The 13,461-nt window shown below is 37.5% G+C and overlaps 1 protein-coding gene across 2 annotated transcripts in view; it reads left to right on the forward strand.

Moving 5' to 3' along the window:
• The window catches only part of BRMS1L (BRMS1 like transcriptional repressor), a 48,179-nt gene extending 41,490 nt beyond the window's left edge, over positions 1 to 6,689 (forward strand). For both annotated transcript variants that reach the window (XM_007986499.3, XM_007986500.3), the window contains 3 exons: positions 69 to 108; positions 2,583 to 2,709; positions 5,059 to 6,689. In XM_007986499.3, the coding sequence (XP_007984690.1) occupies positions 69 to 108; positions 2,583 to 2,709; positions 5,059 to 5,176 (285 nt within the window). In that variant the 3' untranslated portion in view covers positions 5,177 to 6,689. The remainder of the gene's footprint in view (positions 1 to 68; positions 109 to 2,582; positions 2,710 to 5,058) is intronic.
• Positions 6,690 to 13,461: the final 6,772 nt, after the last annotated feature.

Below are 13,461 nucleotides of genomic sequence, written 5' to 3' on the forward strand. Positions count from 1 at the left end.
ATAGACACCAAAATATATTTTCAGTCTGAACTCAGACTTCTTTCTTCCTTTTTTTTTTTTTCATTAAGGCAATGGCTACATTGGGGCCACACAGAGTGAAAACGGAACGTAAGTCATTTAATCTGAGTTGAGAAATACTCTCTTTGGAGACTTGTTGAATCAAGGTTGTTAAATCATCTACATACTAAAGAACTCTCCCATCAGTGGTTTTATTTCATCAGTGAACACCGTACCTGAAATTATGAGGAATTCTTCTGGAGTCATTGTTTCATGTAAAAGTTTCAAAATTTCTGAATGTGGTATAATTCTTTCAGTGTTTAGCTACATTCTTATTGCTAATACTGGATCAGTAACTCAAAAAGTATTTATGTGGTGTTTTTTATGGGCTCTGTCATTCTGTAGCGGAAGTATTTGGAATTTGTGGGTTGGCTTCAGAGATTCTGTGAATCCTCTGAAATTATGTGCAAAACTCTGCATGTGCATTTTCTGAGGAGAGAGATCAGAATGCTGACATTTACACATTCTGATATGCCTTAGTAAAATTCATATCAAGTTACACTTCCTTGATTTTTTTTTTTTTTTTAAGTCTAAAATCACTGCCAAAATGTGATTGACGTTAGTGTTTAGGATAAGTTTCTCCATTTCTGCCTTCTTTCACTATAGGTGAGATTTCCTAATCCTTCTAAGGACAATGAAGCTAGATTAAAAAGAAAAACATATTTGAAATACTTAGGAAAGGAATTTCTAGTCACATTTAAACAGCTTAAGTCATCTGTAAGAGACCAATTTCTGTTTTAGGCTGGGCATGGTGGCTCATGCCTAGTGTGATCCCAGCACTTTGGGAGGCCAAGGCAGAAGGATCACTTGAGCCCAGGAGTTTTGAGACCTGCCTGGGCAAGATGATGAGACCCTATCTCTACAAAAAATACAAAAATTAGCCAGGCTTGGCAGTGTGTACTTGTAGTCTCAGCTACTTGGGAGGCTGAAGTGGGAGGATCACTTGAGCCCTGGAGGTCGAGGCTCCAGTGAGCCATGATCACACCACTACACTGGGCAACAGAGCAAGATTCCATCTCTAAGAAAAAAAAAAATTCCATTTTATTTTTAACCCAGTGATTCCTTTAAACTTTGTATTATGTGAGGACATTGCAGCAGTATTTGCCCTGGGGAATTAACTGCCAGAGCAGCTGCCTAGACCTGTAGAGCAGTGGTTCTTAACATTTTTGGGTAATAGATTCCTTTTGAGAATCTCATTATCATAGTTGAGTGTGTCTCCCTCCCACTCTTGTTATCTTCAGCATTGTATCCTATTAGTTTTACTTACAGCACTTCACTCAATTTGTCCTTTTTTTTTTTTTTTGAGACGGAGTCTCGCTCTGTCGCCCATGCTGGAGTGCGGTCGCCCGGTCTTGGCTTACTGCAAGCTCCGCCTCCCGGGTTCCCGCCATTCTCCTACCTCAGCCTCCTGAGTAGCTGGGACTACAGGCGCCCGCCACCTCTCTTGGCTAATTTTTTGTATTTTTAGTAGAGACGGGGTTTCACCGTGTTAGCCAGGAGGATCTTGATCTGCTGACCTCGTGATCCACTCACCTTGGCCTCCCAAAGTGCTGGGATTACAGGCGTGAGCCACTGTGTCTGGCCTCAATTTGTACTTTTTAATTTTGTCTATCTCCTAACTGGATTGTAAGCTCCACAAAGGCTAGAACCATATCTCTTTTGGTCACGGCTTTTTCCCCAGCATACTTCCTTGTGTATAGGAAGTGTTCAGACAACATTTGTTAAATGAAAGAATATACCAGATGGTATTTTAAGCCCTGAGGATACAATGGTAAAAAAAAAAAAAAAAGATGAACCTCCTGAAGCCTCTTTAGGGGAGGTGGAATCATATATATGTAGATAAACAGTTAAGAAAATAGTTACAGATTATAGTAATTACTCTAAAAGAACTGTGCAGTTGAGATAACAATTAGCTGAGGAGTGGGTAGAGTAGTTAGGAAGCCCTCTCAGGAGCTAACATTTGAATGACTTCATGGTATGCTTTTGACACTGTATTTCCATAAAAAAGATGATTTTTCCTGTGTGAGTTATCTGACTAATGCCAGATGATTTCTGGAATTTAAAAATAGAAGTTGTACTTAGGATATTTCCTTTTTAGAATTAAAAGCCTGGGGAACACTTGGAACATGTATTAAACTCTGCTTCTTTTGATATATCAGATGCCTGCAGGGTAAAGAATAAGTATAATTTTCAATTGAAATATGGCAATTTATATTTTATATACTACTTAAAATTAGCACTAATAATTGATGACATACCTGCCTCCCCTTCTGGTACTTGATTAATCAATTGATGATTTATTGTTCATTGTTTAGCTTTGTTTAGTAGTTATATTAAAAACTTAATGATTATGTAAAAGAATATAAGGAATAAATCTTTTTATTACATTTTAGGTTTGTTATTTAAGAAATATTTTTAGTCCTTTTTTACATATGCATGGATTGATATTAATTCTTAATATTCAGACCCTTTGTTCTTCTGACAGTGTTTTATTAATATAACGGTTTTTGAACTGATCCCTTTAGCACCTGTGAAACTGGAAAAACATCTGCACAGTGCTAGATCTGAGGAGGGAAGACTGTATTATGATGGTGAATGGTATATACGTGGACAAACAATATGTATAGATAAAAAAGATGAATGTCCTACAAGGTAAAAAAGCCTTTATTATTTCAGTGTTGCTCAGTATTGTCATTTACAACATTGTTGTCAATGAAATATTTCCTGCCTCCATAGTGTACCTATATCATTAGTTGCTTGTGGATCCTTTTTTTTTCACTTGACATATGGCTTGATTACATGTGTGTACTGCAGTGTTAATGTGTATGAACCAGACTTCATATTAAGTTTATGAACACAAACTTTAATGCAAGGGGAAATGTTGAAATTATTTAGCCAGGTAGCTGATCCTGTTTCTTAATTCTTCTAGTAGATGAATTGTTAGGATTGTGCTATAATGACCCTTAAACCAGACTATTATGAATTTTTGGTGGAACTAGTAATCTTTAACTTTTTTGGATGTGTTAGAGTATTTTAGATAAAAAGAATTTGTATCAATAGGAAATAAATGGAAAATTAATAAAACCCTTAAGATTAATAGTAATTAAAGTATAACCTAGGGCTGGGTGCTGTGGCTCACACCTATAATCCTAGCAGTTTGGGAAGACGAGGCAGGAGGATTACATGAAGCCAGGAGTTCAAGACTAGCTTGGACAACTTGGCAAGACCCTGTTTCTACAAAATTTAAAAAAAATTAGCCAGATATGGCAGTGTGTGCTTATAGTCCTAGCTGCTTGTGCAGGAGGATCGCTTGAGCCCAAGAGTTTGAGGCTCTTGGCCTCATTTCACCACACCACTGTACTCCAGGCTGGGCAACAGAGTGAGACCTTGTCTCTCTAACAATAACAACAACAATGAAGTGTAACTTGAAAACTGCCTTTTAAAAGTCCTAATAGTATGTCTAGGCTTAAATAAAGTTTATAAAACTGTTTATATAGCCTTCTAATTTTATCTGGTTGTGACCTTTTGAAAATATTAATGTTCATCATCTTTCATTCTCCAGTGATATAGGATATAATTCTCAGAGTAGTACCTTCTGTGGTAACAAAATATGGTTTTGTAGGTATCAGTGGTAAATAATACAACTTGAGTTTAGTCTACAGTACGCATTTTCCAAATACAGTGGTTTTAATTGTAAGATTATAATTTTGTCTTTAAATTTTTAGGACATTGTGTATAATAGCTTTTCTCATAGAAGCTCATTGAACTAACTACTAGTTTATATATGATACTCCTGGATTCTTCTATTTATTTTATTGTTTTTGAGATATTTTACCACTACTTAGCATAAAAGTTGTTTAAAAAGAGATGAGGCCAGGTACAATAGCTCTTTCCTGTAGTAATTCCATTACTTGGGAAGGCCAAGGCAGGAGAATCACTTGAGCCAAGGTGTTTGAGACCAGCCCTAGCTGGTCTTTTTGTAGAGAACTCCATCTCTATAAAGTAAAAAAATCATTCGGGTGTGGTGGCAGGTACCCTTAGTCCCAACTACTCAGGCTGAGGTGAGATCACTTGAGCCCGGGAGGTTAAACCCTGATTGTGGCATTTCAACCTGGGTGACAGAGAGACCCAGTCTCAAAAAACAAACAAACAAAAAATTCCTATTCACTCTTTAAAAAATAAATAATTAGGCCGGGTGCAGTGGCTCACACCTGTAATCCCAACACTTTGGGAAGCCGAGGAAGGTGGATCACGAGGTCGGGAGTTCAAGACCAGCCTGGCCAGTATTGTGAAACCCCATCTGTATTAAAAATACAAAAATTAGCTGGGCATGATGGCATGTGCCTGTAGTCCCAGCTACTTGGGAGGTTGAGGCAGGAGAATCACTTGAACCTGGGAGGTGGAGGTTGCAGTGAGCTGAGATTGCGCCACTGCACTCCAGTCTGGGCGACAGAGTGAGACTCTATCTCAAAATAAATAAAAAATAAATAAATAATTAAAAAAAGAATAAAATACACATCTATTTCAAGAAGTAGATCTTTTTTTGTAAAGATTAGTAGTGAAAAAAAAAAAACTGGTATAAAAGTACTGTAGATGGTTTGACATTGGGAATTAGAGATTAGTATTTGAAAGATTTTCTGAAGCCGGGGCTGACATGAGTTACAAGTATGATACCAGATAAGTAGTGCTTTTAACTCCAGTTTTGTTTTGTTTTTTTAAGAGGTGGGGTGGGGATGGAGTAGGAAGAACGTGCTTTTAATAGTACTAATAGTAAATTTTACCAACTCTATTAAGAAAAGGATGATCTACTAAGTATTGCTGAATGTGATATTTTTGGCAGCATGCACTGCTGATACGCAGCATTCTGGTAAACGACAATTATACACCAGAGTCTACTGTTGTAGGCCAGTTTATTTTGGTTTTATATAGGTAATAATCTAAAATGAATTGAGGAGACATATTGTAATTCATTCATTCATTCTTTTCTTTTTTTCTTTTTAGTGCTGTAATTACAACAATTAACCATGATGAAGTTTGGTTTAAGAGACCTGATGGAAGCAAATCTAAGCTTTACATTTCACAGCTACAGAAAGGAAAATATTCAATTAAACATTCATAATCATGATTTAAGTGTTATCTAAATTTACCTTATTAGTGTTACCAAATGTAATGTGCCATGAGAGTAAAAAAAATGTATTCAATAACTTAATATTCTCACTGAATCATGAGAGAATGTGTATTTGTAGGTAGTACTCTAAGTAGATCTCATTGATATGTTATTAAAAGAAACAGTAATAAAAATTTTATCATGATCCTTACGTTGATTTGCCTCTTAGGTCTGATGACCAATAGATATACTGTATATGGTAGGGGTTTCTTTCTAAAGATTTTTCTTTGGTTTTTAAAAAAGTTATGCAAATTTGTTTTATCTTTAGTAAACTATGACTACATTTATCTGCAATTTAAAAAATTTTCCATATCTTTGTCATTCATTGTGTGTTTGTAAATAAGGTCTATAAAATGTTTCCTATAAATGGTTTGTACTAGTACATTAGTGTTAAATCAGAACTGAAATTTAAACATATATATATGAGTGTATATATATATGTATATATATGAGGATGTATATATGGCATCATCAGCTTATTTAGAACTGATGGCCGTACCTTACAATCTTGTTTTACCCAAAATTAAGCTATTGGGTTTGAAAGCTAAAAGGAGCACTTTTGTAGAATAGCAACTTTTCTTTTCCTCTTCCTTGATTGTATGGTGGGGCGGTGACCTATTTTTACAAATTATACCTAATGAGTAAAATTTGCGTAAAGTGATCACATGCTTCTACCTGTATTTCTAGTGGCCCTTTAGAGGCAGGTATTTATACCTGGTATTTATGATGCAGTATATAAGTGGTGAACAATAACTGACAGTATTGTGCTTGCTGTACATGTCTGGTCTTTTGAAACAGATTTTAGTAAGCATTTTCCAGAGGTAAAACTGTGTCCTATTCTAATTTTATTCCTAGGGCAAAGTAGACAGGGATTATTTCCTTGAATCTGTTTCCAAATTAATATTTTTATCTTTGGTATTTCTACACTTTAAGGCCATTTGGTGCAATTTAGAAAGTGTTGGCCTCCCTTCCCTTAGCCACATTCAAAATTAACTTCCAAAACCTCAGGAACAGTACAAAGAATTAAAACCCTCAATATGGCAGCACAACCGGCTGTAGTATATATTTAGGGTACACCAAATCAAGTATTCTTGGTGGTCTTGTGCACTTTAATTTCTGTTACAATAAGAGTTAAGAGGATGAGGAAGAAATCTACTCATTAACACTTACTGCAGAAATATCTGCGTTATTCCGTTTGTTTTCTTATTATTTTACCTCTCCAAACATCTTCCTGTGCAGATCACTACTTCATAGTTGCCAAATTTTAAAACACTTAACTTCTGAAATTCAGTGTCAGCAAAGTGATATTACATTGTTCTGTTTCTAATTAACATTAGCAAATGTACATAATGTCATAACCCAATAGTATTTGACAGTACTTATGTATACAATGTTTGATAAGCATTTTTAATAAGATTTGTATTTTTAAATTTAGTATATAATAAAAAGATGTGTTTGAGTGTGATTTGTAGTGTCTTGGATTACTTATGTGTATTTAGTTCTTTTTATAACCTATCCACTTCTAAGAAAGATTTGAATTGGTTTACGTTAATAGATATGGGGTGGCCTGGGTGCAGTGGCTCATACCTGTAATCCCAGCACTTTCTGTGGTATATTTAGATCTTCAAGACAGCTAAGTTATACTTAATTTTAAAATATATGCATATATATTGTACTTTGATTAAAAGGTACAGTGTAAGTTATGAAATTCTAAATAGAAAATCTTTGTTTTTTTATTTTTATTTTTATTTTTGGAGATGGAGTCTCACTCTGTCACCCAGGCTGGAGTGCAGTGGCACAATCTTGGCTCACTGCAACCTCCACCTCCCGGGCTCAAGCGATTCTCCTGCTTCAGCCTCCTGAGTAGCTGGGATTCCAGGTGCGTGCCACTGTGCCTAGCTAATTTGTGTATTTTTAGTAGAGACGGGGTTTCGCCATGTTGGCCAGACTGGTCTCAAACTCCTGACCTCAGGTGATCCACATGCCTTGGCCTCCCAAAGTGTTGGGATTACAGGGGTGAGACACTGCACCTGGCCTAGAAAATCTTTATTTTAAAACTATGATTTAGTACATTTACTTTTAAAACTTTAGTATTTATATCAAATGTAGTATTCTACCATAATATTAAGATTCAGAAAAGCATATGCTTATCTATGACTAAAATGCTATAAAATATATTTTGTTGTTGGCAGTTTGCTGTTAGATGTCTGGTCATAAAGTTTAATTTAGGAAAATTGTTAGAAACTCCAAAATGTGATGTAGTGGCTGCTGCTGCTCCTGTGTTTGTGATCAGCTTCTGTCTCAGGATCAATTTCTGGACCTTTATTGTCACAGCTCCTAGTTTTTCATGTTTGTTCCATCCCCTCCTGCTGTTTCCTAGTTTGTAAAAAGAGATACTGTCTAAGTATCACTAATGCAATTCTTCAACTAGTAATTATTGGCAAATAGTAATGGCACACTCCTGATTTGTCCCCTTTATCACTGTTCGTATTGGTGGGCTGGACACTGAGTACTTTTTGCAGCCTTCTTCATGTAAAAGTTGTTCTGATGTATGCATTACTTGGAACACCAGTTGCAGAACCATGTATGCCTCATTAATAATTATTTAAAATGAAGAAAAACTTCGAAAGCTTCAGGAACAGTAGAAAGAATTGAAACCTTCAATATGGCAGCACAACTGGCTGGAATATATATATATATATATAATATATATATATATGTATGTATGTTATTTTTTTTTCCCCATGACACAGCCTCAGGAAGTCCTGAGGACATGTGCCCCATATTTAGGGTACAACCAAATCATGTATTTTTGATGGTCTTGTGCACTTTAATTTCTGTTACAGTAAGAGTTAAGAGAATGAGAAAAAATCTACTTAACACCTACAGGAGAAGTTAACTGTTTTTTCTTTTTGTTTTTGGACCCGGTAAATCTGATACAATAAAACTGAACTAAAATGAGTTTCTCTTATAAGAAAATGAATGTAGGATAGGCTGGGCGCGGTGGCTTACACCTGTAATCCCAGCACTTTGGGAGGCCGAGGCGGGCGGATCACAAGGTTAAGAGATTGAGATCAGCCTGGCCAACATGGTGAAACCCCATCTCTACTAAAAATATAAAAATTAGCTGGGCATGGTGGCATGCGCCTGTAGTCCCAGCTACTCGGGAAGCTGAGGCAGGAGAATTGCTTGAACCTGGGAGGTGGAGGTCGTAGTGAGCGGAGATCGGAGATCGTGCCACTGCATTCCAGTCTGGTGACAGAGTGAGACTGTTTCCAAAAAAAAAAAAAAAAAAAATTGGATGTAGGATGAATTAATACATCACTTAGGATTTATGTGGTTTCTTGCTAAATTGGAATGCAAACTATTTTAGTTGCTAAAGATGAGGAAATATAAAATATTTTAAAAAGAACATGAATGCTCAGAATGGAGTTAGAGAAAATGAATGTTCCTTATGTTGTCTATAGATGAAGTACAGGAGTTGTGGCTGGTGTGTCAGTTAGGGCTTAACAGGGGTAGTTCCCCACTGGTCATCGTGGGCCAAAGTCTTGCTTTCTATTTCATAGGTACAGAAACCTTATATGATCTGTTATTGGATTTTATGTATATATATACACACACACACACACAATTTATTTATTTTTTGACACGGAGTCTCACTCTGTTGCCGGGGCTGGAGTGCAGTGGTGCGATCTTGGCTCACTGCAACCTCCGTCTCCTGGGTTCAAGCGATTCTCCTGCCTCAGCCTCCTGAGTAGCTGGGATTACAGATGCATACCACCATGCCCAGCTAATTTTTGTATTTTTCATAGAGATGGGGCTTCACCATGTTGGTCAGGCTGGTCTTGAACTCCTGACCTCATGATCTGCCTGCCGTAATCTCAAGTGCTGGGATTACAGGCGTAAGCCATCACACCCAGCCCAAAATTCATATATTGAAACTTTGCCCCCCAGTACCTCAGAATGTGACTATATTTGATGATAGGGACTTGAGAGAGGTGATGAAGTTAATCATGTCTTTGATCTTGGATTTCTAGCCTGCAGAACTGTGAAAAAATAAATTTCTGTTATTTAAGCCACCTAGTCTACAGTATTTTGTTATGGCAGCCCTAACAAACTAATACGTGCCCCAAAGTGACAATTCTGGAGATGTTAGACTGGTCAATTTACAGCAGATTAAAGTGTACGCCAAGTGTCAGTTTAATAATTTACATTGGGATTACATTGGGATTATTTACTGAGATTCCAGGTGTGAGCCACTGCACTCGGTCCAAAATTTATAGTCTGGATGTTCTAAAACTATTGATTATCTTATGTTGCTAATCTTTCTGAAAAATATGTCTGTTTAGTGGTAGAAGGCTAAAATTTCTTTGCTGTTAAACTTGAAGCTAATTTGTTCTCTTTCAAGACACATTTTATTAAAGGAAGGTCAAGAGAAGAAGTTATGTAGTAACAGTCTTTAGAGTCTATTTTTTTTCTTCCTTTTCTGTTTTCCCATTTTTAATACAGGTTTGAGGTGGTGACCTTGCCAGAAGACTGTTGCATTCTCTTGAGAGAATTATCATAATTCTAGTTCAGAAGCCACATGGTAGCATTTTATCTCTGCTAGTAAAGGTTACGGAATGATGTTCAACTGCTGAGAGAAAACCAGACCCTTAAGCAGAGGCTAAATGACATTGGCTGTTAGAAGGATGTTGAAGGAAATATCATATTTCATTTATTATTGAAGTATTTTGAAAATGGCATTGTTAATAGCAGAGATAGTAAAGTGCTTGAACTTGTTTGAAGATAAATGCGTGATTTCAGTATATTATGTTTAAGTACATCTATGGTTAATTGCACTTATTAAGGAAGATTTTTTTTTTAAAGACTTAAGGTACTTTTTAGATGATTCATTGACTAGTAGTTTTTTATTTGAACCTTACACTCCATGGTGTTAACTTTTATTTTACAGATGTATTTATATATGTACATATAATAACAGATTATCCACTACACAAGGGCCAACTTGCTTTGGGTCTTTCCTGCACATATTTGAGCTACACCGTCTCTCAGGCCTAAATGTTCTATTGGGCATCTCGGGTTTCTCATAAAGAGGGGAGCTCAAGGGTGTGCACTCACCGTTCCCTTCTTTTAGAGCTTTTCTTTCCCTCCTCCCCTGTGCACATTCCCAGGAAAATTCTCAGCACAGGTCATGGCTCACGCCCACTCTGTGCAAGGCTGCCAAGGCAGGAGACTCAAGAAGGTGAGGCTGCTGCCTGCCTGGTGCCTTCTGTGACCTCTCCTGGGTCTCTGGATTTGTTTTTCTTGTACCTCCATTCTGAAGATTTTAAAAGATTCTGTAAGATTCTACGTTTTATATTGGTTGTTTTCTGCCAGGTAAGTAGAAAAGGGTATAGCAGGCCTATTATTTACACTAAAGGAACATTACATGTATTCTCCTATACCTCTAATACGGTTTTGCTGTATGCCCACCCAAATCTCATCTTGAATTAATTTTCTTGTGTCATGGGAGGAACCTGGTGGGAAGTGATTGAATTATGGGGGACGGTGTTTCCTACGCTATTCTCATGATAGTGAATGACTCTCACAAGATCTGATGGTTTTAAAAACGGGAGTTTTTAAAACCGCACAAACTCTCTATTTTTGCCTGCTGCCATCCATGTAAGTTGTGACTTGCTCCTCTTTGCCTTCTGCTATGATTGTGAGGCCTCCCCAGCCACGTGGAACTGTAAGTCCTTAAACCCCTTTTTCCTGTATAAATTACCCTTTCTTGGTTATGTCTTTATCAGCAGCATGAAAATGAACTAATATAACTTAGCTCTTTTTCTTTCTTTTTAAACATTGTTGGTTTTTTGTTTTTTTGTTTTTTTTTGTCTTTTTCCCCCATCACTGAATATTTCTAGTGCGTGTTGATGATCTTTCCATAGCCTGTAATCCCAGCACTTTGGGAGGCCGAGGCAGGCGAATCACAAGGTCAGGAGTTCGAGATCAGCCTGGCCAACATAGGGAGACCCCGTCTCTACCAAAAATACACAAAAAAATTAGCTGGGCATGGTGGCGGGCGCCTGTAATCCCAGCTACTTGGGAGGCTGAGGTAGGAGAATTGCTTGAACCTGGGAGGTGGAGGCTGCAGTGAGCCAAGATCGTGCCACTGCACTCCAGCCTGGGTGACAGTGCGAGACTCGTCTCAAAAAAAAAAAAAAAAAAAGAAGAAGTTTCCAGAGATCTACTTTGTTCTTGTTAATGACCACATGGTATTTATTTTTATGGAATAACCACATAGAATTCTATGGTATGGAATGCCAGCACAATACTAATGAACACTGAGGTTGCTGTTTTCCTTCCTTCCTTCGTCCCTCCTTCTCTTTCTTCCTTCTTATTAAACAAGGCTGCAGTGAACATTGTTGTACATATATCTTTGACGCTAGGAAGGAGTGTATTTGTAGCATAAATTTCCAGTAGAATTGCTGGGTCAAAAAATGGTAGGGAAAATTTGTGTTTTATTAGATACTGCCAAACTTCCCTGCAAACAAATTGTACCATTTACACTCCTACTAACAGTGTATGATGATGCCTATTTCTCCTAATCATCAGAAACACTGGGTTAGTTAATTTCTAGGTCATTATTGAAGATCATTCTTCTACCTTCTCTTTGTTTTTCTCTGGGCTGCATGTTAGGCCGTCGTTCTACTCCTTTTAGAAGATTTCATTCACTCATTGGCTTCAGCTACCATTTAGATTCTAACAAATTCTAAATTTAAGCCTCTACCCTTACCCGAGTTATATATTCAAATTGCCCATTGGGCATTTCCGTCTATTACTCTCTTAACACATTTACAACTTAATGTACAGAAAACCAAATATTATCTCCTCTGCACATTCCTCTCCCAGTCTGGAATGTAGTCTATTTGTGCTTCCACCCTTGATGCACACAACCACCCACCCAAATTCAGACCTTGGAGAGGTCGTGGCAGGTGGCTAAACTCATGAATTTTGGAGCCAGATTAGCTGGATGTGAACACTACCATTTATCAGCTGTATGACCTTGGGTAACTTCTTCTTTTTTTTTTTTTTTTTTTGAGACAGAATCTTGCTCTCGTTGCCCAGGCTGGAGTGCAATGGCGCGATCTTGGCTCACTGCAACCTCCACCTCCCGGGTTCAAGTGATTCTCCTGCCTCAGCCTCCTGAGTAGCTGGGATTACAGGCTCGTGCCACCATGCCTGGCTAATTTTTGTATTTTTTGTAGAAACGGGGTTTCACAATGTTGTCCAGGTTGGTCTCAAACTCCTGACTTCAGGTGATCCACCTGCCTCAGCCTCCCAAAGTGCTGGAATTACAGGCATGAGCCACTGCACCCGGTCAACCTTCGTTAACTTCTTAACCTTTTTATGCCTCAATTTCCCCAGCTGAAAATGGAAATAATCCTTCATAAGGTTGTGGTGAGGACTTAATGAATATATATCAAATGTGTAGAACAGGGCATATTACATGATAAATCCTATGTAAGGGCTATTTGTGAATTTTGACTCCTCACATCTATGGAATTAGCTAGTCCTATAGATTCTAACTCTGAAACATTTCTAACTGAAAGCATTCTCTTTTCTCTATCCCCACTGGTGCTGCCCTAGTTCAAGCCTCTGGTATATTTTACTGAAATAATTGTGATGGCCTAACTGGGTCTCTCTCTTTTTATTTTATTTTCATTTTTCTCTTTATAGCAAATGTTACATTTCTAGAACCCAGAACTGATTTTTTTTCCTCCCAGCTTTAAATCTTTTTTTTCAAATCTTTTGCTTACCCAGAACTTCAATTCTACTTTTTCCAGGAAATGCTTCTTACCTGATCTGACCGTGTGGTTCCAATGAGAACAATCCTTTCTCTAATACTCCACAATTCTTGGTCCTAGTTGAGTGCACTAGGTGAACGTGTAACTCAGCCTGCCCCAATTAAAACCTTTCTCTTGGATCTCTTAAACTATAACTGCAGGGAAAAGTATCAGTCTCCATCTTATGTTGGAACTGAGACAATAAAGTTTGGAAATTATAGGCAATTACATTTCCCGCCCTGTGGAGACAGCTGAAGAGATGAGAGGTGGATGGGAAGTTTCTTGGCATTTAACCTCGTGCTATGAGCTGACTCATAGTCCATCTACACTCCAGTCTTCCTCATGTTACATGGGTCTTCTAATAAATTCCCCTTTTTCCAAATGACATTGAGCTGGATTTCACACCCT

The sequence above is a fragment of the Chlorocebus sabaeus genome, chromosome 24 (genome assembly GCF_047675955.1).
Source record: "Chlorocebus sabaeus isolate Y175 chromosome 24, mChlSab1.0.hap1, whole genome shotgun sequence".
Taxonomy (NCBI): domain Eukaryota; kingdom Metazoa; phylum Chordata; class Mammalia; order Primates; family Cercopithecidae; genus Chlorocebus; species Chlorocebus sabaeus.